A 27,125-nucleotide genomic window follows, 5' to 3' on the forward strand; every position below is an offset into this window, starting at 1 on the left:
AAATTAAAAGTTTCCTTCTGCAGTAGTTTTCAAAAAAAGAATAGGCTAACCATCCAAATTAGTGTGCTCTTGAGTTAGTACTGTGGAAACATCAGATGGCTATTTCAGTGACTATAACTCAATTCCTGCAACATTATTTTGAAGATATTAATTCTTTATTTATGGAATGTTAGCTATGCATTGTTCACATTGTAATTTATTCTCCCAATAGCTTGGAATTCCTGAGAACGAAGGACCTGATGGAATATGTCTTCTTATGTTCCCATATTACTTTCTGTACTACTTTCCTCATAATAGTCATCAGTATTTATTGAAATACAGAAGCAGTATAAATACATTTTTGCAAACTTTTGGAAAATATAGGCAATGAAAAATAATCTCAGTCTCCTAATATTTTTAGCATTTCTATTCTGTAACTCCGAGTAATAACATTTGAATATCAGAATCATATTGTATATACTTTATGTCCTACTAAATAATTACCTGTTGAATTAATTAAGTGCCAGAGATGGTCATGGTGGTGCTAACAACTGAGAAAAGTAGGTATCAAGATGTTTTACAAATCCAATCAGAACTATTACATTTATCTGAAAGACTGGGATTGGCAACCATCATTCAACTGTACTATTTTAGAGGGAAAAAATAGATTACTTCCTTAATTTGTATTCTATACATATTCTAGGTAGATTATAAATATAAATAGGAAAAATTTCAGTGCTCATAGAAAAATATCTAGGCATAGAATCCAGCAACATCTATCCCCCTAACCAGACTCCAGTATTTGGTGAGTTGGAGCCACTGGGATTTGAGGCACCTCCTGGTTCTTACATACTTCTAGACACTGTTCCAGAGCCTCTAAGTTAGATAAAGCAGCACAGAAAAATGCCAGTGAGAAAAAGGGAAATAAGACTGGATGACCAACAAAAATTGTGACTGAGAACCCAGTTCTTCTTAAATCTTTCCCCATGTATTAAGTAGCCAAAGAAAAGGTGTTTCCAGCTTCTGAGGACTCAGAAAAAGACTGTGTGTCCTTGCTATAGCCCCACAAGTTCCCTCACCACCTGCAGTCCCTGCTGTAATGTTTCTTTCCCTAGAGCACATAAAGATGGGGGTGAGACAATGGAAGTGGTAAAATTTTATAGCTGGAATTTGACAAATAAGACATTTCCACTCTAACATGTAAAGAGCTTAGAAGTCATCAGCACACCTAAAAAGCAAGAAAAAGGCTGAAAAACATGAAAAACAGTGACATTTAGACCCATCAGAGAATCGAAGCCACAGAGCAAATCACCACTGTGAAATCTGTACAAGGCTATGAATTTGGCGAATCACCCTTGAGATCAACTTACCTGAAGCAACAGCTGCTGGAGCCTAACACTTAAGGGAGTTTGGACAAGTAGCTGGAGGCTGGGTCCCAGAGAAACTCCTAGGGGCTCAGTCTTAGGGGAATACCCCACTATCATGAGTTTTACTTCCACGTTCTCACAGTGAAAATCCAGTGGAAGGGAAAAGTAGTTATTTTGAAATAGGCCCAGAGCATTTTATTCTCACTAACAAAAGAATCCCTAACTCCAAGGGAAATGTTGCCAAGTCTTTTCAGTCCTGGGAGAAAAACAGGCAGCTTTAACCCCCTGTAGCATTCCTTTTTCACCCAAGGGGAGAAAACAAAAAAAGGTCAGAAACACTTCTGAAGGTCATAGCTCAAGTACAGGCCCACAAAAAGACTTTGATTTAGTCATAACATTGTAAACTTCTTTCCCTCCCCTGCACACTGCTTTCATTGTTGCTATGTTCTCAAAGTTTGTGGCTCTCCGAAAGTCATATGTTGAAACTTAACCCCCAAAGTGATAAGTGATAATATTAAGCTCTGGGGACTTGAACTGAAGGAGTGGCTCAAGAGATTGAGGGCCTGCTTTGCAAGTGTGAGTTCATACCCCAGGACCATCACAAAAAAAAAAAAAAAAAAAGATCTGGAACCAGGTGAAGGATGTAGTTCAGTGATAGAACACTTGCCACATGTGCTCAATCCCCAGCACTGCAAAAAAATCTTTTTAACGATTTGGAGCCTTTGAGCTCCTGAGTGGAGTTAGTACGAGGCTGTTTGTCCCTTCTTTCTTCTGTCACCTGAGGACACAGCAATAAGTCTCCATCTATGGGGAACAAGTCCTCACTAGACTCTGAATCTGGTCACCTTGATTTTGGACTTCCCAGCCTCTAGAACTCTAAGAAAAACATTTCTGATGTCTATACATTTTGCTATAACAGCCACAATAGATTAAGACACATGTCACTATAGTTGCTATATAAACAAAAGTGGATTACAACCAAAGAAACGTAAAACACAGACTCATTTGAGAAGTTCTTAGGAAACCCAAAGGCAATTAGGGACAAACAAAACTGAAACAAGGACACCAGAGGAAACAAGGACACTAGAGGAAACAGATGTTTCTGGCACGTACAGAATGAGAGAAGGAATAAATGAAGATGAAATAAAATCTCTTATTTTTCTTATTCTAAATTCTGTTAACAAGCAATAGTTTGTTTAAAATAATAATAGTAACAGGGCTGGGGTGTGGCACAGTGGTAGAGTACATGCTTAACATGCACCGGGCCCTGGGTTCTAATTCCAGCACCACAAAAAGAAGTAATAGAGAAGCAGTATACTAGGTGATTATAGCTTCTGGATCTATTAAGTGGAGAGGAAAGGGGAAAGGTCATAGAGCAAGAAAGACAGAAGTCCTCTCCAGGTCTTTTGTCAAGACTGTGTTAGATGTGTTGGAAAATTCAAAAGTGGAACATTCAGAAAAGATGATCTAGGAAAACAGTAAATTCCTTAAAGTGGATAAATGAAGTGCTTCATGAAGTAAACAAAAATGAGTCAAAATGACTAATGCCAACACAGTACGTTTACAAGACTTCCTGGCTTTATTTCTCTTGTGTTTGACAGTTTTTAGTTTTAAAAATCAACAAAAAGGATTGGGAGTGTGGCTCAGATGGTAGAGCACCTGCCTGGCAAGTACAAGGCCCTGAGTTCAATCCCCAGTACTCCAAAAAAAAAATCAGAAAAAAAGATTTGCTGGTCGCTTGTTTCTTATTATGGTGGTGAATATGTAAATTTCAGTGAGAACACAGCAAGGTAAACCTGCAGAGAAGAATGCTTTCATGTGCACCACATGGTCTGTTAGCCTTATTTTCATGAGTGTTATGTATAAAAGTCGTTCTTAATATGATTTCTCATAATTTTGTTATTTTATACTCAATATTAAAATGCCTCTTGGGTTTGCTATGATTTAATGTTAGTATATTCTTAAAATACTAATGACCTATATTTGTTTATTTATTATTTCACTTAATTTATTTCCTAGCCCTTTTGTGGATGAGACATCTTGATTGCAGTGTGCCATTGTTGATAAAATCTGACTAGAGCAGTTTCTTTTAAAGTGCTTATAAAGTTATCATTGACTTTTTGAGGTTATATGAAAATGACTACAGTTTATAACTTTTATGCAGTCACATTTACCAGTCTTTTCCTTGACAATTTGTACTTTTTATGACTCACCTGTTTTGAGTCTTCTATATTCTCAATCTTATTTGCCAATCGTTTCATATCTATAATTTTTTCTCTCTAATGTTGATTGTACAAATGAAAGTATTTTCACTGAGATTTTACAAGATTATAGTTCTGTTTCTAAATCCATAGCTTCTCTTTTGAAGTAAAAATATCAGGTCCTATTTAAAGAAAATGAAAATGGTGGAATTCTGGTCACCAGAACCAACAGTTTGACTTAATGAATGTGATATTAATCGCTCTTAACAAAGTATATTAACACATGTTTGCTTTTTAAATAGGCATGTGGAAGTCCAGGTATTTGGTGATCACCATGGCAATGCCGTGTACTTGTTTGAAAGAGACTGCAGCGTGCAGAGGAGACATCAGAAGATCATTGAGGAGGCCCCAGCGGTAAGGACCTTGAAAGGAAATTTTCTGAGATTCTCTTGAATATAAACTTTGTTCACTCTTATTTTCACATAAGAATCTGTGAAGCTGGTCTCTCCCTCCCCTCCAAGTCCTTTTGTACAACAGCTTCCCCATGGTAATGTAATCATAAAACCTTATTGCAGTGGTGAGGATGAGGATGGTGTTGGTGTTCCAAGGCCAGACAAAACAGGGCTGTGTTCCTTCTGGGAAAACCTACTGTGATCCAAGTATCTGACTAAGAGTCTTTAGTGCCCATTTAAAATTGTAATTAACTAGGATTGATTACAGGAATGGAACAGAATTGTCTGGTTAATTGGACATGCATTTTTTTTTAGAAAGAAGACTTTTGTTTTAACAACTGTTTTCAGATGTTATACTAAAATATATTAGTCATCTTCCTGCCTTATGGTTGTGTTATAGAGGAAACGCAATCACTCTTGTTGGGCAACTTTTGCCCCTTAACCCTAATTGTTTACATCTCTTTGAGCCTTCCTCTTAATTGGGTTAGGTTGTTATCTGGGTCAACACCAGAACTATTTTTGGATTTATATTTCTTTCAGACCTACTACTGCCATGGGTTAGATACATGTTTTTTTCAATCTGTCTCTAAAGCATCAGGGGTCCTGAGGCTTGTAGTTAATCAGTCAGTGTGTTATTCTCCACACTGTGTTCAAAATGTAGCTTCTTTTGCAGAAGTACATGTCAACAATAATTTCAGTGTAGCCTTTCAAACAGTGATTGCCCAAATTGTGTCTCTAGAGCACTGTTTTAAAATGCTGAAAACTGTACTTATGTATATATATTTCTTTTTTATGAACCTGCCTATTAACTTGGAATCTCAAGGTGTCCCTTTGTTCCATTAGGCACATACTTTTTATTTTTTTAATCACTTTTATTTTATTGTTTTTACATTTACTCACATGTATATACATTGTTTGAGCCACCTCTCTCCCCACCCTCACCTCCAGGTACATACTTTAGACTATCATCTTAAAGCAAAATGGGAATCATCAAAAGTTTTCATATTGACACTTACCATTTTTCCAATAGTTATAAAAGTTGTTATATAGATAGAAGGGTTAAAGATATATAATATGGTGAGTAGTATCTATAATTCATAGACACTAAAATTTGGCCTATTAACAGTTAAACTGGCATAAAACAGAATTTCTTGATGAAGTATATAACATTATCTTTTTATCCTAATCTTTTTGATGCAATTATTTGATAAGTAAAAATGTAATGTTGCATTTCGATGGAAATTTCTAGATGTATTACAAATCTTTTTTTCATAGCCTGGTATTAAGCCCGAAGTAAGGAAAAAGCTTGGAGAAGCTGCAGTCAGAGCTGCAAAAGCTGTGAATTATGTTGGAGCAGGTATGTTAAGAGTTCATTCTAACAATACAGAGACTAATTTTTTTTCAGAAGGTAAGAGAAATGTGTATCTTTGAAATAAGTGGTTTTTAAGCTTTTGACTATATCCACAGTAAGAAACACATTTTTTATTAAGACCTATTATGTATACATAAGTGATTGTGCTTGTATATACATATATTTGAAACAAACATTTCACTAATCAGTACTTACCCTAATTGATATGATGATGAGGTGTGATATCTTCTATCCCATTTTAAAATAAAATTACTAAGTTGATGGGTTTTACTCTTTTAAAATAAATACACTTTATTTTTTAAAGCAGTTTCTTGTTAGTTTTATGTTGCTGAGGATTGAAGCCAAGGTCTCATGTATGCCAGCCAAGTGCTGTGTCACTGAGGTACCCGCCCTCCCAGCTCTTCAGAACAGTTTTAACCTCACAGCAAAATTGAACAGAAAGTCAGAGTTCTCATATCCCTCCTGTCACCCCTACTCCTCTCAAAACCTCCAACACTAAGGACAGCCCAAACCAGAGTACTAACCTGTTATAATGGATGAACCTACATGGACAAACCATCAGACCCAAGTCCATAGTTTACATTAAGATTCACTCCTGATGTTGTATGCTGTATGAGTTTTGATAGATGTGTAATGATATGTACCCACCATTGTGGTATTAGAAGAGTTTCAGTGCTCTGCCTATTCATTCCTCCCTCCCTACTAAACACTGGCAACCACTAATCCTCAACTGCCTCCAGATTTTGCCTTTTCAAGAATTTTTTGGAATCTTACAGTATGTAGCCTTTTCAGATTAGTTTCTTCCCTTTAGTATTATGTATTTAACTTTCCTTCAGGTCTTTTCACAGCTTGGTAATTCTTTTTTTTGTCCTAAGTAGTACCGCATTGTCTGCACATACCAGAGTTTAATTATCCATTCTAACTGACATCTACTAAGTGACATCTTAGTTGCTTCCAAGTTTGGACAATTATGGATAAAGCTGCTATAAACATCCATGTGCTGGATTTTGTGGGGAAATAATTTTTTAGTTCATTTGAGTAAATACCAAAAAGCATGATGGTAAAAGTATGTTTATTTTCAAAGAAACTGTCAAACTGTCTTCCCAAATGACTGTGTCATTCTGCATTCCTACTAATAATGAAAGTTCCTATTGCTCCAGATCTTCTCCAGCATTTGTTTGGCAGTTTTGGCCATTTGGCATCTCACTGTTTTTTATTCATTTATTTGTCTGTTGGGTTTTTTTGTTTGTTTAATTTAGCAGTGCTGGGCATAATAACTAAGGACTTCAAGCACACTAGGCAAGCTCTATCACTGAGCTGTATCTTTAGCCTTTGTTGTTGTTCTAGTTTGTACTTCCCTAATAAACGTGATGTTGAAACATCTCATATACTTACTTTCCATCTGTGTATCTTTTATGATGAAGCGTTTGTTTGAATCTCTCACCTATTTTTTAATCCGGTTTTTTGTGGAGTTTTGAATAACAGTTCTCTATCACATGTGCCTTTTGCAAGCACTCCTTCTGTCCAAGGCTTGTCATCTCATTCTCTTGATACTGTTTTTCATAGAGCAAACTTTTTTAAAATTTTAATAAAGTCTAACTTACTGGTTCTTTCATGTATCATGTTTAGTGTTGTATGCTTCAAGTCATTACCATACTCAAGGTTATTTAGGCATTCTCCTATATTATTTTCTAGGAGTTTTGTAGTTTTTGCATTTTATATTTAGGCATATGATCCATTTTGAGTTAATTTTTGAAAAAGGTATAAGTTCTGTACTAAATTCTTTTTTTTTTCCTGTGACTTTCCAGTTGTTCCAGAACCATTTGTTGAAAAGATTTTGTTCATGCCATCACATTGCCTTTGCTCCTTTGTCAAAGATCAGTTCAGTATATTTATATGGCTTTCTTTTCTGGCTGTCTTTTCTGTACTGTTGATCTGTTCATATGTTCTTTTGGCAATACCATACTGTTTTGATTATTGTAGCCTTTATAATAAATCTTGAAGTTGGCCTGTGTTATTCCTCCAGCTTTGTTATTCTCCTTTATTATTGAGTTGGCTATTTGGGGCCTTTTGCCTCTCCATATAAACTTTAGAATCACCTTGTTAGTATTCACAAAAGAACTTGCTGGGATTCTGAATTGGAGTGCACTGAATCTATAGACCAAATTGGAACAAACTGTCATCTTAACACTATTGAGTCCTATCATGAACATGGAGTATTTCTCCATTTATCTTCTTGTATTTCACTCATCAGAATTTTGTAGTTTTGTTTATATAAGTCTTGTATGTATCTTATTAGAACTATTTCATTTTAGGGGTACTAATATAAATGATATTGTGTTTTTAATCTTAAATTCTACTTGGTCAGCTGGTATGGTGGTGCACATCTGTAATTCCAGCACTTGAGACGTTGAGGCAGGAGGATTAGGATTTGGACAGTCTGGGCTACATAGTGAGACCCTATCTCAAAAAAAAAAAAATGCCACTTGTTCATTTATGACTGGATAGGAAATAAATTGATTTTTGTATATTTGTCTTGGATCATGCAACTTTAATTGTTATTTGCTTCTTTTTATCGTATTTGTTTGAATTTTCTACATAGACAATTGTGTCATCTGTAAGCAAAAGCACTTACATTTCTTCCTTTCCAGTCTGTGCTCATTTTGCTTCTGTTCTTGTCTTCTTAGAACGTCCTGTTCAATATCGGAAAGGAGTGGTAAGAGAAAACATCTTGCCTTGCTCCTGTTCTTAGCAGAATAGCTTCTAGTTTTTCACTATTAATTATGGTGTTAGATGCAGGGTTTTATAGATGCTCTTTATCAAGTTGAGGAGCATCCGCTTTATTTCTGGTTTGTTGAGAGTTTTTCTCATGAATGAGTATTGAATTTTTCAAATGCTTTTTCTGGACTTATCAAAATGATCATGTGATGTTTCTTAGCCTGTTGATGTGATGGATTACATTAATTGATTTTCAAATGTTGAGCCAACCTTGCCTACCTAGGATAAATCCCATTTAGTCATCCCATTTAGTTATAAAATTATTCTTATACATTTTTTGATTCAATTTCCTAATTATTTAAAGGATTTTTTTCATCTATGTTTATGATAAGTGTTGGTGTATATTTTTCTTTTGTGTGTCTATGTATTGAACCCAGGGCCTCCCTCATGCATGGTGCTAAAACACACATTCTACCACTGAACTATTCCAAAACCAGCCTCAGTTTTCTTTTTTTATAATGTCTTTGTCTTGTTTGGGTATTAAAGTGATGCTAGCTATAGAGATGAGTTAAGAAATGTTCTGTCTGCTTCTGTCTTCTGGAAGAGATTCTGGACAGTTGGTATAATTCTTTTTCTTTAAACATTTGTTAGAATTCACCAATAAGCTCACCTGGGTCTGATACTTTCTGTTTTGGAAGATTATTTATTGGTTCTATTTCTTTAGTAGATATAGCCTGCTCAGATCGTTTCTTGTCTGAACCTTGGCAGAGTGTGTCTTTTAAAAGCATCAGTTTGAATTCATGGGCATATGGTTGTTGACAATATTCCTATAGATGTGGGAGTGTAGCTTAGTGGTAGAGTGTGTGTTTAGCATTAGCAGGAACCTGGGTTCAATCCTCAGCACCAAAAATAAAAAATAAATTTAAAAAATCCTTATAATAGATAATGTAAACATTATCCTTTTAGTGTTCATGGGATCTGTAGTGCTTTCCTCTTTCATTTCTGACATTAATAATTTGTGTCCTCTTTTTTTCCTTAGTTAGCATGGCTAGATGCTGTTGATTTTATTGCTCTTTTTTGAAGAACCATTTTGGTTTAATTGATTTTCTCTACTAATTTCATATTCTCAGCTTCATTGGTTTCTGCTTTTTTATTTTCATTTGTTTATATTTTGCTTACTTCAGATTTAATTTGCTATTATTTTTCTAGTTTTCTAGAAGGTTGACTTAATGATTTTAAGTCTTTTCTTTTTTCTAATGTGTGAATTTAGTGCTTTAAATTTCCCTCTAAGCAGTGCTTTTGCTTTAAAAATATAAATTTTTGAATTTGCATTTTCATTTAGTTTAAAACATTTAAAATTTTATCTTGAAATTTATTTTATAGCTATCTTACTGTTTTTGGTTTCTAATTTAGTACCCTGTGTTCTAAGACCAGATGTCATATTCTTTTTTAAATTATTATAAATTATTGAAGCATATTACTTGTACAAATTAGAGGCTTTCACAGTGACATAAATAAATAAGAATTAAAAATTTAAAAATAGAAATAGTAAAAAGGAAAATATATATATAATAATTTTCAAAGGAGTTAAATAAGAGAGAAAATAAAAAGGTTGAAGATCACATTAAAGATTAAAAAAGTAGAGAGAGGGCTGGAGATGTAATCCAGTGGCAGTATACTTTCCTAGCATGCACAAGGGTTCTATCCCTAGCACAAGGGTTTTACCATCAAAAAAAAAGCAAAGAAAATTACAATGAGGGAAAAATGAGAAAGAAGAGGAGAAAAAATCCATATAAAAATTTTTTAAAGGAAGGACTGGAGGCATGGTTCAAGTGGTACAGCACATGCCTTGCAAGGATGAAGTCCTGAGTTCAAGCCCCAGTACTGCCAAAATGTATGTAAATTTAAAGAGAGAGGGAGGAACAAGAAAAGAAAATTAAAAATTAATATTAAAAGGATAAAGAAAAAGAAAATTGAGGCTGCACAGGTCCCAACCTGTCTGTGGTTTGGGGTTGTTATCTTCCTCATAAAGCAATGTGGAGGTTTTAACTTCGTTTTAGCTTCAGGGAAGGCAAAGTCATCGTCTTCTCTGCAGTGTTCGCCTACGTAGTTGCTTTGGCATTTCCAGAAATAGAAGGGCAGGGAGAGAGGCCTCATGAGTCTAGGGTTTCAAATGAGGAGTATCAACGCTGACTGTGACCAGAAAATCCAGAGTGGAGCATAGTTAACTTCAAGAGCCTGAATTTCTTAACAGCCATGTAATTGGATTCCTTAATAATAATAAGTATATTAATATTATTAAGTATATAAGTATAGCATCCCCCCAAAAAAGAAAAAGAGAAACAGGTATAACAAAAACATCTTAACAAAAAGCTCAAGAGTTTCTTTTCTGTCAAGTCAAATCTTCCTTCCGTGACTTTTTTGGCTCTGCACCCTCCGCTCTGAAGTCGGCTCTGTGTGAAATCAATATAGCTGTTCCTGCTTTCTTTAGTGTTAACATGGTATATCTTCTTTTACACTTATATTTAAAGTGAGTTTGTTATAGACAATATATAGTTGGGTCTTGTATTTTGATTTCACACAATCTCTTTTATTTGGTGTAAACCATCAATATATAAAATGATTGCTGATATTGTTCAAATAATATCTGTCATATTTGCAACTGTTTTTTGTTCTCCTTGTTCTTATTTCTATCTTCCACTCTTTGTTTGCTTTTCATGGTTTGTCTCCAGCTTCGTTACCTTTCGTGGTTTTAACTGAGCATTTTATATGATCCCATTTTCTTTCCTTCTTAGCATATCAGTTACATTTCTTTTTTTTAGTTTTCTCATTGGTAGCCTTAGAATTTGCAGTGTGCATTTACAACTGAGTACACTTTCAAAAAGCAGCGTATCTTTCACTTCACAAGTGCGAGTACCTATAAGAAAATGCCTCAGACTCCTTGTCCCTTCTGTTATTTGTTTCATTTACACATATGTGTGTGTGTGTGGAAGCACACATAATTAAATTCATTGTTGCTATTATTTTGAATAAACTATTGTCTGCTAATCAGATAAGAATAAGAAAATAAACTAATATTTTCTTTTACCTTCACCCATTCATTTTCCAATGTTCTTCCTTTATTTATGTAGATGCAAATTTCTGACCTATATCATTCTCCTTCTCTCTGAAGACTTTAAGATTTCTTGCAAGGCAGGTACACTGGTTGTATTCAGTTAACAAAATCAACACATGTACACTTAAAATAATTAAAGTTCATTGTTTAAAAAAAAAAAACTTAACAAAGCAAGGGGACATGAGGCCCTCAATTCCACTCCCCAGCAAAGAAAAAGCACGGGGAAATATCACAGGTCTTAATAGACTGCCAATAGACATGACATTAGCATGTGGCTTAGATACTAGTCTTTCAATGTGTCACCAGCAAAAAGACTTTTAAAGAAAACTTCCAAGAGCCACAATCAGGAAAAAACATGTTGTGTCTTTCTCCACTGAGTTCAGATGTGATGGGATGTCATGGTGTGAGGCTGCCTAGGGACCTTGGTGTGCTGGGGCAGTAACGCATGGTCCAACCATGTTCTCACCACTACAGCAGCTGAAACTGATTCATAATTTGGGCTTACCATCTGCTCACAAGTCCAAATATACTTTTCTATTGCTAAATTTCATGCAGCTCTCTATTTTAAACTGAGACTCATTTGCTGCTGCAAATGTGAGATGTTTTCTTAAATGAAATGCAAAATGTTTACCATTAAATGAACTCAGCACTAAAACTCCACGCTCTGCATCATGGAAGAGCTTGATTGGCTACTGATTGAAATTGAAAATGTGGCCATTGTACTTTATCTTTTAGGAACTGTGGAGTTTATTATGGACTCAAAGCACAATTTCTACTTCATGGAGATGAATACAAGGCTACAAGTGGAACATCCTGTTACCGAGATGATCACAGGAACTGACTTGGTGGAGTGGCAGCTTAGGGTGAGAATATTTTTTCTATTAAAGATTAGTCTTAAGAGATGCTGTGACAGCACTGGCATGATAGGGATCCAGATTCCTAGTTTGTCACTTCTTCCATCTCTCCTTAGGCAATGGGCACCCATTTCCAAGGCTTATTGTGAACACATGGTCTCAAGAGCAAAGCCTATGGTCTACCTGAGACTGCAGCACTCTGGACCAGGCCATTATTAGATTTCAGAGGCAGGACAGATGTAGCCAAGATGAAATGAACTAAAGCAGGGTTGGGAATGAAGAGCCAAAGGAATGGTCTATACCAATAGAATGATGCATGTAAAGTGCTCATTTAATTTATAAACTGCTGCAGCCCATGAGTAAATGTTCATTCATGCAGAGTAAATGTTTAGAAATTGTCAAATTTTGACATTGCTATGAAGTGTATACTATCTCTTATAAAAAAATACTTAACTGTTCTTTTACTGTGGATAGTTTGAGAAGCATTGATATAAACCAGCGTTCCATAAAGCATATTCTTTCAAATACTAAAAAATAACAGTCTGTTTTTGTTCTCTTTATTGAAAAACAATTAATTAATTGCTGGGTGCTGGTGGCTCATACCTGTAATCCTAGCTACTTGGGAGGCTGAGATCAGGAGGACCACGGTTTGAGGCCCACCTGGGCAAGTAGTTCTTAAGACCTCATCTCCAAAATAACCACAGCAAAATGAACTGGAGGCATGGCTCAACTGATAGGGCACCTGCTTTGCAAGTACAAAGCCCTGAGTTCAAATCCTAATGCCACAAAAAAAACCCAAACAATTTTACCTCATTCTTTTTTAATATGAAAGAAATGTTAAGTAGTATCAATATTCTTGATTCTTGTAGGATTCCTTGCTCTTCATAATCTAAATTTTTCCCTGGCTATGATGCTGAAGTCTTGACTATTTTGATAGTTTTCTGTTTTCAGAACTTCTGTGGACAATAATATATTGATATTCCTTTGGTGGATGATTGTTGGTTTTAATTGACCCAAAAAATTCTCTGTAGCCTTGTGAGCTAATGAAAACCAGGCACATCAGACTAGGAAGTGTTAGTGAGTATCAGAGAAAGCTGTCATGGATATGGAAACTTCTGACAAGAATGCTTATGTTTCCATTATTCAAGAAAAAGGAGGATGTGTGGTTTTTTTTGAAGCCATAACCAAGAGACTCTAGACCTTTGAAATCATGGGAGATAAAAGATTTCTAAGGACTAAGAAACACAGAAACTTTTGGACATTAAGAAAACCAGCATTTAAACTCAAGAAATTACAATAGCCTATCCAAAAGAAAATCAAGTTTTTATCATCTATGAAGAGATTCTAGAAGTTAAGGAAATTGCTAGAATTAGCTTACAGAGCTCAAGGCACTTTGGAGTCTGGCTTCTAGGCAGTGATAAAACCAGGGACCTTGTCATTTGATGAGTCAAGAGTTTGAGCTCCAGGACCTGCCTCTTAGAGAGAGGGTTCAATGATGTCAGCATCTGGATTCAGGCTGCAGGTACAGATGGTTAGAGTGCTGAGGGGAAGCTGGTGAAAGTGTTCAAGGTTAAGGGTTCCAATGAGCCAATGCCTAACCTAAGAGAACCCAGTGGCATAAAATTCCAAACACCTGGAGACGTGGTTGGGCCAATCTCTTCTGGGCTCAGGTGGAAGCCAATCTCAGAGGAAAATAGGCAATGACAAGTAGTTTGAAATGGGTCTGTATAGTTAGAAATAATATCACATCTTATGTGGATTCATGGTCAGTTTGTAATTTGTTTTTGTGGTAATAGTGTTGAACTCAAAGCCTCGTGCTTGCTAGGTGGATGCTCTACCACTTGAGCTGCACCACCAGCCCTGTACTGCAAGCCTCCTATTTATGCTTCCTGTGTAGCTGGGGATGACAGGAATGCTCCACCATGCCCAGCTTTTATTGGTTGAGATTGGGTCTTGTGAACTTTTGCCTAGGCTGGCAATCTTCCCAATCTCTGCCTCCCAAGTAGCTAGGATTACAGTCTTGAGTTACCATGCTTGGCCTTTTTAAATATTAAAACAAATAGAACTCTTTATTAAAACATCAAAGAGAATTTCATTATGGAAGATAAGAATGAAATGATACTAGCTAACACTTCCATAGTGCTGGTTGTATGCCATACACTTTTCTCTGAAGCATGGAAAGCTCAAGAAGTTTGCCCAGGTCAAAGTAAATATAGAGATAAAATCTGAACCCAGGCAATATGGCTGCAGAGTCAATGGTTTGAAATACCATGCTGTAGACATTTAATTTAGGGCTGAAAATGAGGCTCAAACAGTATAGCACATGCCTAGGAAGAGCAAAGCCCTAAGTTCAAACCCCAGTACCACCTTCCCCACAAAAAAAAAGACATTTATAATTCCTTTTCCTTGTGTTTTTAACTATTGTGGTTTCTGACCTTTCCTATTTACAGGTTCAAAGAGATGTGAGCTTTGTCTTTGTCATAGACTTCCCTGTTTAGTTCAGGATCATGTCAAATTACTTAGAGCCCTTTGTTCTGTGTCTATGTTGCTTTCTCAGGTTGTTATTTTCTGATTGTGGGGAAAAACTTGAAGAGGAGTGACCACATATGCTCCAATAGCCTTTTCCAAGTAATCCTAGTTGAAGAGAGAAATCTAGTTGTATCAATACAGAAAAGCTCAAATAGTAACAATTACAGTAGCTGTGAACAATAATAATTATCCTGTTTGTAATCTGGTATTACACATGAACAGTATGAAATTGAAAAACTATCACATTCCCCTTTCCCTTTTGCTTTATCTCACTGGTGAAGATTATAATGTAGGGTGACTCGACAGACACACTGTTTCCCTGACTGCAAAACTAGTCCTGAACACCAGCTAATAATTTACTATTCAAACAATTGAGATGAGAACTGAGTTCTAATATTTTAAAGGAAAACTGAGACAACCTTGCCAGTAGGAAAGTTTTGTTTCGGTTATAGTAAACAAACACTGATTTTTCTATTTATAAATTAGCTGTCAATTTGCCTTTTCCCACTTAAAAACTCAAGGAACCCATTGTAATTAATAGATTTATTCCCAAACTGCATGTTTTAAAGTCTTGTTTTTCCTGGTACTCAAGTAAATGGATAAAATCAGATTTTATTTGGCATAGAAAATGCCAAATAAATTTTTCTTTGCATAGAAAAATGCAAGACCATTGACTTACCAAGTCTTGTAGCTGCTGTAAGGTGGATTTTCCTAAGAAGCACTGCTCTTCCATTACCAGATTGCAGCAGGAGAGAAGATCCCTTTGAGCCAGGAAGAAATACCTCTAGTGGGCCATGCCTTTGAGGCTCGAATATATGCTGAAGATCCTGACAATAACTTCATGCCAGGGGCCGGGCCACTGGTGCATGTCTCTACTCCTCCAGCAGATCTTTCCACTAGGATTGAAACTGGAGTTCGGCAAGGTGAAGTGAAATAAAACAAAGTCTCACTCTTACTAAACTTTCTGGTCTCACTGTGTTGCTCAGATCAAGCAATTCTCTTACCTCAGCCTCCTGAGTAGCTGGGATTACAGGAATATTTCACCCCACCCACTTTAGTGCATTATCTATTCTGAAGTAGAATCTTATCTTTGAAGCTTATGGAAATGTCTAACAGGTTTTAAAATAAAGGATTTAATTGATTTCTCATCAAGTTTTACCTTTCAGGCGTATTTTTAAAGCATAACTAGTATTTTAAATAATGCACTTTTGTTTTGAAATATAATATACTTGGTCAAAACTTAACAAGAAGTATTTTGTGTATATTTTTGTTGCCTAAGTCTAAAAGTGATTTAAGGTAACTATGGTATTTGGTTTGCTAAAGCTCTCTGCCTTCAAGGGACTTTTAAAGTTATGTTGGAGAATTAAGATATTAAACCAAATAATAATAAGTAATAAATAATAACAAGATAAATAACATTAAAAATAATAGTGCAAGAGCTATCACAGTTCAGCATATGATTAATAGCAGTGATCATAACAGTTACTTAGTGCTTCCTATGAAAAGGTAGCTATTCTAGGTGATTTTTCTGTATAGGCTTCTTTAACCATGAGAACTATGCTGTGAGTAGGGATTATTATCACCTCCACCTTCTGGATGAGGAAATTTGGGCATAGAGGAGTTAAGTGACTTGCCCAAGGTCATCCTTGGAGCCAAGATTCATTCAGACTCTGGCCCCAGAGTGCTCTGAACCATGCTGTTTGCTGCCATCATAATGTCAGGTGCTAGAGTAAGTCACACCGTGAATGAATGTTGCAGTGTTCAGCAGTAAGAGGTAATGTTGGGCTGATACAATCAACGCCAGATTTTCAGAGGAAGTCTGGAGTGGACGTATATAGACAGATTTAACAGCATACAGAAGAGGAAAGGAAAGAGAAGTTGAAGGTGTTTTAAAGAACAGTAAGAAAATGTGTCCTGAAGAAAAGGGTCAGGAAAGTGGGTGGGTAGTTGGAAATGTGGCTGGAGACATAGGTTGGGGGCAAATTCTATAGCTACTTAAAAGCCAAAATGAGGAATTAGGACTTCTTACTAATAAATTGGCAGCATTTTGAGAGCTCTGGCTAAACCACGGCAAAATTTGATAGTTGGCAAAAATTTTAACTTCTTGACAGATCATGTTGGAAACAAAAGAAAATAGAAAGAAACAACCTGTGTGACAAGCAAGGCCTAATAAAGGTACTCAAAGGTTAGCAGAAAGGTCTTTCTGAGGACTGTCAAGTTCTCATCTTAGGACAATCTTCCCTGGACTTCTGTGATCTTTTCCTCCTTGTCTCATTTCCCCCACTAGATTTTAAGGTACGTAAGGGAAGGACTGTGTTTTCCATATTATATTTGCAGCATGTTGATCAATCCTAAACCTAGTTGATATTCAAAGTATTGATGAGTGACTAGGTGCAGATGAAGAAAGAGTGCATTCCAACTCCTTGATGTTAGCAATGAGGATCCTCAAGTTGAGAGCGATTAAGTGACTGCCACAGTTGTGAAAATGTCCTCCAGCAATCTTCTTTAACCATTTCTAAGCAGTAGAATGTGCCATGGTTCAGATTCTTGTCACCAGAGATATAATGCTAGCAATGATGGCTGCCATTTGTTTATCAAATCTGCCTTGTATGGCACTTGGCACTTTGTTGTCAGTCCTCCCAATCAGGATAAAAGAACTGTCATCTTTATTTTTCTGATGAGGAAACTGAAGGAGTGGAAGGAGGGGAATGGGAAGAGCAGACATGAGTAGAATGTGACAGGGTAGAGTTTGCACTGATTTTGAAAGTGAGAAAGTAAAAGAAGGTTCAAGAAAAGAAAGGATGGGAAAAGCCATGGGTGTCATTGAATCACCCTGTTAGGCCCCGGTGCTCTTTGTTAGCCACGACCTTGTTAGATTTTTGGACAAGTTTGTAAACCCCTGAGCCTCAGTTTTCTTTTGAATAATATTGTGACAGCATTATCTGTCATACAGAAGTTTATGAGGACTAAAAGCGAAATGTGCCTAAAGCAGAATGTCTTGCTTGTCGTATTTTATTCCTTAAGTTTTGACTTTGAGAGGTTACAGTTATTTCTCAATTTCAGGAGATGAAGTTTCAGTGCATTATGACCCCATGATTGCAAAGCTTGTTGTGTGGGCTGCAGATCGGCAGGCAGCCTTGGCGAAACTGAAGTACAGCCTTCATCAGTACAATGTGAGTGATTGGAGGCCGTGTTAATGACCCTGATGCATTTGGTCAGCGTCAAGGTTATCGTTTCTCCTTATCAGAGTCTTGGTGTTATTGTCAGCTCGATTGTCTACATGTCACAAACATAATCATTTCGAAATGGGGAATTTTCCATGGGTCAGAGTAGGCTTTGAGGACTTCTTGACTTCCGTGGAAAAGGAAAGATTGCAGAAGTTAAACTATTACTGTTACATTTTAGTGAAATCCTCAGTCATTCTATAAATAAGGCCAACTAGATTAGTGTTGTCTACAGTCTGATACTTTTTTCTCAAAGAAAAATAATTATGTTCATTTTCATCCATTTGACAGAGTTTGCAATTTTTCTATAGCATGTTAATTTCCTTAGTGTAGAGAGTCATATACCACATTGATTTAGCTTCATAGAAGGATTTATTAATTCTTGACTTTAAAATTACTATACATTATTTAGTTGATCAAACCTCTGATTTGGCCTCCTTGCCATTCCTCAAACACACACAACCTAGGAGCATGTTCCTGTCTTCCCTTCCAGAATGTTCTTTCCCCCATATGATCTCTGCCCTGATCACTTCCTCAGAGTTCTTTTCTGGCCTCTGCATTTAAAATAGGACCCTTTGCTGTTCTCTGTCCTCTTAGCCTGTTTCCTTCATAGACGTGCATTATATTAGATGTTTGCTAATAGATATTGTTCGTCCCATCTCTCTAGAATGCAAGTTTTATGAGGGTAGGGACTTCATCTTTTTTTTTTTTTCCCTCACTGTCCCCAGATGCTAGATGAGAGCCTGATGGCTATAAGTGCTCAGGAAATGACAAACAAATGAAAGAACGGATGAGTCAGTTAATGAATGAACCCAAGGCTCAGATAGCTAGTTTTACCTCTGATTCTATTTATTGGGTGAATTTAAATTAACTTTTTTCCTTTTTAAATTTATATCAATGTGTAAAATTTGGATTTTAGTGTTGAAAGAAGTTCCTTTGAAGCCATTTAATCTGTTCCCTCTCCATTACAGCAATCCTGCCTGCCATTTGCAGTTGTCCTATCTTCTGATAGTGTTCTGAGTATATTCATTATCTTGTAAATGAAATTTACTCTCATTTGTTAACACAACTTTCCTAACCTGAGTCAATTAAATGTCTCCACACTACTTACTGTAACACCATTTCCTACATCCTCTGTCTTATTAAAAGGCAGTTTTAAGTCCAGACATACAGTGATGCATGTGGGTGATAGTGAGTGACCTATCAAACGTGGTACCTTAATAGATTTTTCATTTGTCCTAAGGCTTGTGCACAATAGGAAACACTTAGAAAAAAGAGCAGATGCTTTATGAATGTATGTTTTCCCTACTCAGTAGGAACTGGGGCTTTGTTCTCTTCTAGATCGTTGGCCTGCGCACCAACATTGACTTCCTGCTCCGCCTGTCTGGCCACCCAGAGTTTGAAGCTGGGAATGTGCACACTGATTTCATTCCTCAACACCACAAGGAACTACTGTCCAGTCGGAGTGCTGCAGCCAAAGAGTCTTTATGCCAGGCGGCTCTAGGTCTCATCCTCAAGGAGAAAGCTATGACTGATGCTTTCAAACTTCAGACACAAGGTAGGGAATGCTTTTCTTTTTCCTCTGCCTAGCACACTTTATGAATCACCATTAAATAGGCTTTTCTTTCTGGATACCTCACTTGTCTCTCTTTTCTGCTCTCAGCAACTGACGTTCTTGTCAGCAAATGTATTTTATAGTGTGAAGAAGAACTCTTAGCACATCATGGAAGCACCCATGAACACTTTTAATCCATTGTATGTAGCTTAAGTAATCCCCTAACATTATAGAAATGGGTCTTTTTTCAACCAATCCCTGGTTCTTCCTATATCTCAAGCTATTCCTTGTGACTTCCTGTGTATGACATTCCTTGTGGCCTTTGTTTTATCCTCTACCTACAGCACCTTCATTGGTCCCATAGGCTGAAGACAAAACATTGGAGACTTAATGTTCTCCTGGGTTGCCCATGATTTATTGTTGAGTTTCTTGTTCCTCTCTTTTTCTGTCATGTGACTGCATTTTTGTCTACCTAGAGATTTAGTTACATTGAGGTATCATAAAATCGGAGCCCAGGGAAGACCAGGGCAATGATTCATCCTGGCTGCCACACACACACGCACTCCTTCTTCAGCATTCCCACTGGGTTGTTACCCAGCCTCTTCCTAACACATCAGAAACTAGAAATTCCATACCTATCAGACAGCTTATCATAGCTTCAGTCAGCTCTGCATTAGAAAGTTCTCTCTAAATTGACCCAAAATCCGAGTTCTCTCAAACTTGCTCCATATTTATACTCTGACCTGTGGAGTGAACAGAAGTAAAGAAAAATCTAATCCATTTATCTTCTTCTTATTAGGATTATAATATCGTATTTTCCTGTTTTATAAGATCTTATTAATGGCATATTGCATCTCTAGATTCATTCAGGATGAATGAATTTAAAGCTTAAAATGTATAGTTACATCTTTAGATTTGGGCTCTATCCTCGTTTTGTCCTTTTACATTAAATGAAATATTCCTTATGTGGTATTCCTGAGGATGAACTTAAAATTTTTAGAAAGGTGTATGCTTTTGCTTTCACCTTTCTTTTTTAAATGTATAAGTAGCAAAGTTACGAACTTCAGAATACATGGCTTCAATTCAGTTATGCTATTACTCCTGGATTTTGTCTCATAGAAGTTATACGCTAAGCCTATAGGGTTGGACCAGTAACATACAAGAGTGAAAGGGGCTAGATGAAAGAATAATAGGGAGTGGTAGAGGGGGTGACCACTGTGCAGATTATACCACCAGAGGATGAGATTTAAGATAAAAAATGTTCTGATTCTTCTAGAGAAGCTGGGATGTTTCATATGAAAGTTTCTGAGATATAAATGAAAGAGTTGAAATTTAAAACAAGAACAAAGAAAGCACAGTTGAACTGTCAGTTTAGAACCTGTGATTTATGGTTTCTTTTGTAAGGAATAATTTAGAAGGCTTGATACCTGTAAATTTGTTGTTGAATTTTAAATTTTTTCTAGATCAATTCTCTCCATTTTCATTCAGCAATGGAAGAAGACTGAACATCTGTTACACCAGAAACATGACTCTTAGAGATGGTAAAAACAGTAAGTAAAATTTTGTTCAGAGAGCAATGTGAATCACAGAAATCTATCACATTGAACTGAAAAAGACATTTCAGCCTGCTCCTGACCAGTCAATTACATTTTTTTTAATTCCTAAATTTAAACATTTGAAGGGAATATGCCAAAATTAGAATTGATTGGCTCTGGGTAAGAGAATTAATTCTAATTTTTCCCTTATACTTGTTCTATTTTTGTAAGTATTCTAAAGTGCCATAAAACATACACAGCAAACAACTGAAATGAAATACACCCAGATTTAAGTGAGGTTACCTTCATTCTTTGTACATTTTTTGCTTTGCATTTTTTTCTGCCATGAGAATATAAGAAAATAAGAAAAACAATATCCAAAACGATGTCAGGGATGAAGGATCACTCTGTGCTCGGGCAGGATTATGGATGTTTCAGGTGGAGATGGTCACTGAACAGCTGTAGTTGAGTGTGTGTTTTCACTTTCACAACAACTTAATGAGGACGAGTCACTGCTATATCCACCTACGGGTAATGAAACTGAGGCACGAAAAGCGAAGTACTTAAGACCAGTAGTTTCCAGAGCATACAGACAGACGTGATGCCCACTCTTTGACCTTGACTCCCAGGCTGTTTCCGCTGCTTTTCCAGTGAAACATTTATTTTTTATGATTTATCTTTGCTGGGGTCAAAAAAGACTGACACCTAAGCAAGGTAGTTTGCACTATATCAGAAAGACCAGAATCCTGTGACAGCCAGTGACTATACATCCCTTCCGCTGTAGGACAGTTTGCATGGGAAGCCAGATGGGCACAGTGAGAGCTGAGAGTCCTGGATAACCTTGAATGTGAGGTGTCCAGCTGATGACTGCAACCTCTTCTCTGAGCAGAATAGGATGATCTTTACTTCAGCTCTCTAGACATCTCCTCACTTACTAACAGATTCTCCCTTCACAGAAATTGATTGGGTTACACCTGGAATGGTTGAGGCAGGAAGATCATGGAGGATCTCCTCAGAGCTAGACTGTCAGACCTGGGTCAGGGTAAAGCAATAGGAATGGAAAGGAAAAGATACATAGAGGACAAGTTCTCAAGAACCCATTTTGACATCCTGAGTCTAGATGGTCCTTACCTTAAGTGCAGAGGGTGAATCTCCAAGCCTTCATAAAGAAAGTTTGCGTAGTAGTAGCACTCCACAAATGGTTAACCCATCCATTTTATGCTCATGTGTTTACTTTTTTATTCTAAAAAGCAGCCTCCAAGATATGGGAATATTATTACTTGAGACTCCTATACACTGAATGCAGAAGCATAAGGTTCTTGTTGTAGTTGCCTCTTTAAACTTAAACAGAATAATCACATGTGTGATTATAAAAAGGGTTAATTTTTTTTAAATGCAGAATTGAAAAGCAAACATGATTGCTGTTCACTATACACTTTTGGCAGTATTCTATGAAAACAATCCAGTTCTGAAAGTAATGGCTTTGGGAAATATTACCGTGAGTCTCTGAAAAATGCTAATTAGCAAGGACCATGGTTGAATAAGAAAGAATACCAAACAGGAAGCCTTAAGACATGTATGAGTCTAAAGTAGAACCAACTTTGAGTGATCTTATTGAGAATGACCAAGTATTTTAAGTATTGTATTTAAGACTTGAATTTTTTTTACTTTGTTACCATTGGTCATATTTTATAGAACCCTGCATGACCCTCAATAATAATAATAGCTAAGATTTATTGAGTATGTTCAGATACTGTGTTAAATACTTTCTAAAGACTATTTCATTTGCCTTTTCAGAACAGGTCAATGAGATCAGTGTTATTAGTGTCAATTTTATTATCAGTGCAAACTTTATAAATTACTAATCTCTCTGAGCGAAAGTCAAACCTCAGAGAGATTAGTAATTTTTCAAAAGTCCCAGCAAAAGTATTGGTGGAGTGAGTATTTGAACCTATACTCCAGGGAACACATGCATACCTAATACTGCACCATTCTGAATTACCATATTTTATTAAATGTATAAAAGGATGTTTGAGGTTCTCTAGCAGGTAAAAAGAGATATCTCAGGGAGGGAGTAGCAAGCTCAATTGCCCTATAATACTATAAAAGAATTTAGAGTTTTTCTGGCAGTGTGTTTACTCTGAGTCTACCAGCATTGATGTCAGTTAAATACTTTTCATATTTTATAAATTGAAAGAAAATTTATCTGATGTAATTGGGGGCACTTTTCCCCTAAGAAAAGTTAAAGCATGTTGACAAATTAAAGGATGGAGAGTTTTCATACACAGTACAAAGCTTTTGAAACAAGATATGCTGAGTGATGTTCACAGCATGAGCAAGGTGTTGGGTTTCATTGTAGTAGCTAGGGAGAACAAGGTAGGGAAGGAGTAACCATGAGTAGAAGCACATTTGGGGAATATTAATTGTCCCATTTCCCATTTGGTTGGAGCCTAGGGCCATGTGTGTGTGGGAAAGGTAGGAAGTAAGATTGAGAGTTTGGGACCTTCAATACCAGACCAAGTGTTTTTTGAGACAGTAAACAGGAAGATCTGGAGACCCTTCTCAGAGCCAGCCAGACCTGAGGCAATCGAGCCTGGTCCCTGAGAGCAATGGGAATGGAAAGAAGAGACACAGGGAGCATGTTCTCAAAGGGAAGAATCCGGCAGCTGTGCAGTGACCATAGGATGAGAGGGAGAACAGTGGTGCCAGTCCTGGAGATCCCAAGTCAGGAGGAGACAGTGACTTGCTGGACCTAGCATGTGCATTTCAAGGTGCCAATCCTTATCCAGCTGGGAATGACTAATCAGTTCTAAGGAAGGTCAGGAGAGCATCAAAATGATAACTGACAAATCAGAAGCTGATAAAATGACATTGGCCTATATACTCTGTCCCACAAAACTTTTTTTTTTTTTTTTTTTGGTGCTATTGAGTGAACCCAGGGCCTTTGTATATGTGATACCACTGAGTTACACCCCACACTTCCGTAAACACTTGTTCTCCACCTCCTAGGATAGTGTTCAATTCCATATTCATGTATAACATGAGTAACCTCTTAGGTTTGTACTGTGTTACAGTTTATAAAACACTTTCACTTTTATATAATCATTGTTATATTCCGATACCAATTTAATTAGCTCAGAAAATAAAGATCCATAGATTGAGGAACTTAGTCAAGACCATAGAGGTAATCAGATGGTAGATTTGGTTGTTTAAACCAGAACTTCTCTTTACCAGTTCACTGCATTTTCTGATATAATGGTACAGTCTTCTCATTCAGGGATAAACATTTCCAGTGTTCTGCCACCTTAAAGTATCTAAAATTCCATTAAAAGCTTTGAAAAGTTCACCCTTATTGAAATCTCCTGATGCATTTCTAAGAAAGAAAAAAAAGTCTGTATTACCAGGCAGTTGAAAGACCAGTTGATGCTTCTTTAAATAGCTGATTATTAAGTAAGATTCAAAGTAAGAATTTTAGCATCTTGGTTATTGAATAATTGAAGCTCTTCTAACTTTTCTTCAATTTTTTTCCCTCTTCCATAAAGATGTCACCATAGCTGTAACATATAACCACGATGGGTCGTATACCATGCAGGTGAGCTTTATTGGTTTTGTTCTGTAGTTCAGAAGTAAACATGATCACTCTCTTATACTGAATAGGGTCTTTTTTCACTCTCCAGTTTCTCTTAAGCCTTTGACTATTATAACTATAGTTAGGAGAATGTCATGTGCTTCTATTTCAGATTAGTTTGGAGAAAATTACCCCCTGTATAATTTCTAACTCATTGTTGACTCAGTTTGGCTATGGTTCCCTCAAGAATAAAACGTTTGCAAAACACTAAAAACTTGAATCAGACACCTAAGAAGCCATTAAAGAATATGGATGTATTCCCATCGAAGGCAACATTTAATTTGGGGGGCTTAAGAACACTGTATAGTCTTAAAAATTATTTAGGAAATCCTGCCCTTACCAAGCAGCTATTGGTACTTATATCTATTGACAACATTTAGGAAATTTTATTTTTTTAATTATGGTAAAAATACACATATCATAAAATGGAACCATTTTAATAATGTTTAAGTATGAGGCTGTGTGGCATTAAATACATTTACATTGTTATGTAACCATTACCACCGTCCATCTCCAGAGCTTTTTTCATCTTTCAAAACTGAAATTCTTTGCCCATGAAACAGTGTTGACTCCATTCTCCTTTCCTCTCAGCCTGAGAACTACCAATCTGCTTTCTATCACCATGAATTTGGCTGTTCTAGGTACCTGATATAATATTTGTTCTTTCGTGACTGGCATATTTCACTTAAGGTTCTTCCATGTTGTAGCATGTGTCAGAATTTCCTTCCTTTTTTAAGGCAGATAATATTTCATTCTATGCGTGTACCAGATTTTCTTTATCCATTCATCTGTCAGTGCACATGGGTTATTTCCAGCTTTCAGCTCTTGTGAATAATGCTGCTAGACACAAGTATGCTTCAAAGCACTCTTTTAAATTTTGGGGTCTAGGTACAGATCCAGGAGTGGAATTACGAGATCTCTTTTTAATTTTTTGAGAAACTACCATACTGATTTCCATAACAGCACCACCATTTTTCATTCCCGCCAGCAGTGTACAGGGCTTAAGTTTTTCCACATCCTGGACACTACTTATTTTCTGCTTTGTTTTGTTACTGTTTTAATGATAGCTGTTAATGAGTATGAAGTGATATCACATTGTGACACCGACTTGCAAATGACTAAGGATGTTGAGCATCTTATTATATACTTACTGGCCATTTGTGTATCTTCTTGAGTCAAATATCTGTTCAAGTCCTTTGCAGACTGGCCTGGAACTTACTTTGTAGCCCAGGCTGGCCTCAAACTCACAATCTTCCTGACTCAGCCTTCCTGAATGCTGGGATTACAGGCGTGTGTGACCATCTCCAGTTCTCCTTTGCCTGTTCTTTAACCCAGTTATTTTGTTGTTCCTGTTGAGTTAGAGTATAGGCAGAGACAATTTAAACATCTAAGATTATATAAGTACACATTTCATTAGCCATCAGAATGATGGCATTGCCATGTGTGCAGTAGCTCCTGGAAAATTCCACTCATGGGAGAATGAGGGTTTATAAAGGGAAATAGCATCTTAGTCTTACTGTAAAAACAGTTTGACTTCATGGATCTCCTAAATGGCTGGTGAGATCCCAAGGAATCTCACACTTTAAGAACTTCCAGTGTAAAGTTTATAATAGCCCTCAATTAAAAATGTTCATTACATTGGCAAAACAAAATGCTAAAAAGGTTTTAAAATGTAGGAATTTGACTAAATTCCTATAGTAAGAAACAAATTCAAGGAATGGAATATATCATATTTAATATGAGGTAAGGGATTTCAAATCCTACCAATTAGGCTTGTCAGTGATACATGCTAGACTTTCCCAACATTTTGAGACACAATGGTTTTCTTTCTCTGAGATCCAAAAAAACATGGGAAATCTACCTACTTTAGTATATGAGAGCTCTAATTCATCTTGGTGCCTCTGGTTTGTGGACCTTTTCTTGTCCCGTGGTAACTGGTAAAGTAAATTGCCAGCTTGTTCTGATTGGCTAGATTCACAAATTTAGAATGTGCTTGGTGAATCTTTAGACAAAACTATTTCCAGTCTAACTTTATATCTGAGAATTTCATAAACATTCAAATGCTGTTTCAGTAGATTACAAAGCGAGTAAAACACCATATTTAACTTAGGATAGATGAGAACCAAGGTATAAATATTGCAGTATGATCTAGTTCCCCTTACCTTCATCATATATTTGAAAAGAATAGCCACAAAACTCTTATGCTAACATCATAGGAATTGAAATGAAAAAATATAGAGAAAAGATTTAAATGGCTTTGTATGCAAAGGAAAGTTTCTCTTAAAGCAGAAAAGTTTCATGTGTTTTTATCAGCTTCCTTGGCACATTAAATATGAAATCTATTCTTTAGCACACAGCCTCTTGGAGTAAGAAAATGGTGGTCACTCTCCAGCTAACTTATCTTATTAAGTCATAACTGGAACCCATGAATCAGATATACTCGTTGATGAGATAAAAGAAGTGCAAAACATCTAATTGTGTGGTTCTGAGATTTTTTTCATTGCTGACATTGACACAGGAAAACTCAATTTGACTTAGACACTCAGAAAAGTATAAAATTTGGTTTGTGTTTTTATTTAACATTTTATTGCTTTTC

At 36.4% G+C, this 27,125-nt stretch overlaps 1 protein-coding gene across 6 annotated transcripts in view; it reads left to right on the plus strand.

Moving 5' to 3' along the window:
- The window catches only part of Mccc1 (methylcrotonyl-CoA carboxylase subunit 1), a 60,556-nt gene that overhangs the window by 27,900 nt on the left and 5,531 nt on the right, over window positions 1–27,125 (plus strand). For all 6 annotated transcript variants that reach the window (XR_012448011.1, XM_020169131.2, XM_074073667.1 and 3 more), the window contains 8 exons: window positions 3,850–3,961; window positions 5,275–5,356; window positions 11,940–12,067; window positions 15,327–15,510; window positions 17,651–17,760; window positions 19,153–19,369; window positions 20,830–20,916; window positions 24,444–24,493. Coding sequence is in view for 5 of the 6 variants with exons in the window: in XM_020169131.2 (XP_020024720.2) it covers window positions 3,850–3,961; window positions 5,275–5,356; window positions 11,940–12,067; window positions 15,327–15,510; window positions 17,651–17,760; window positions 19,153–19,369; window positions 20,830–20,916; window positions 24,444–24,493 (970 nt within the window). In the remaining variant the exon portion in view is untranslated. The remainder of the gene's footprint in view (window positions 1–3,849; window positions 3,962–5,274; window positions 5,357–11,939; window positions 12,068–15,326; window positions 15,511–17,650; window positions 17,761–19,152; window positions 19,370–20,829; window positions 20,917–24,443; window positions 24,494–27,125) is intronic.

The sequence above is a fragment of the Castor canadensis genome, chromosome 5, assembly GCF_047511655.1.
Source record: "Castor canadensis chromosome 5, mCasCan1.hap1v2, whole genome shotgun sequence".
NCBI lineage: Eukaryota > Metazoa > Chordata > Mammalia > Rodentia > Castoridae > Castor > Castor canadensis.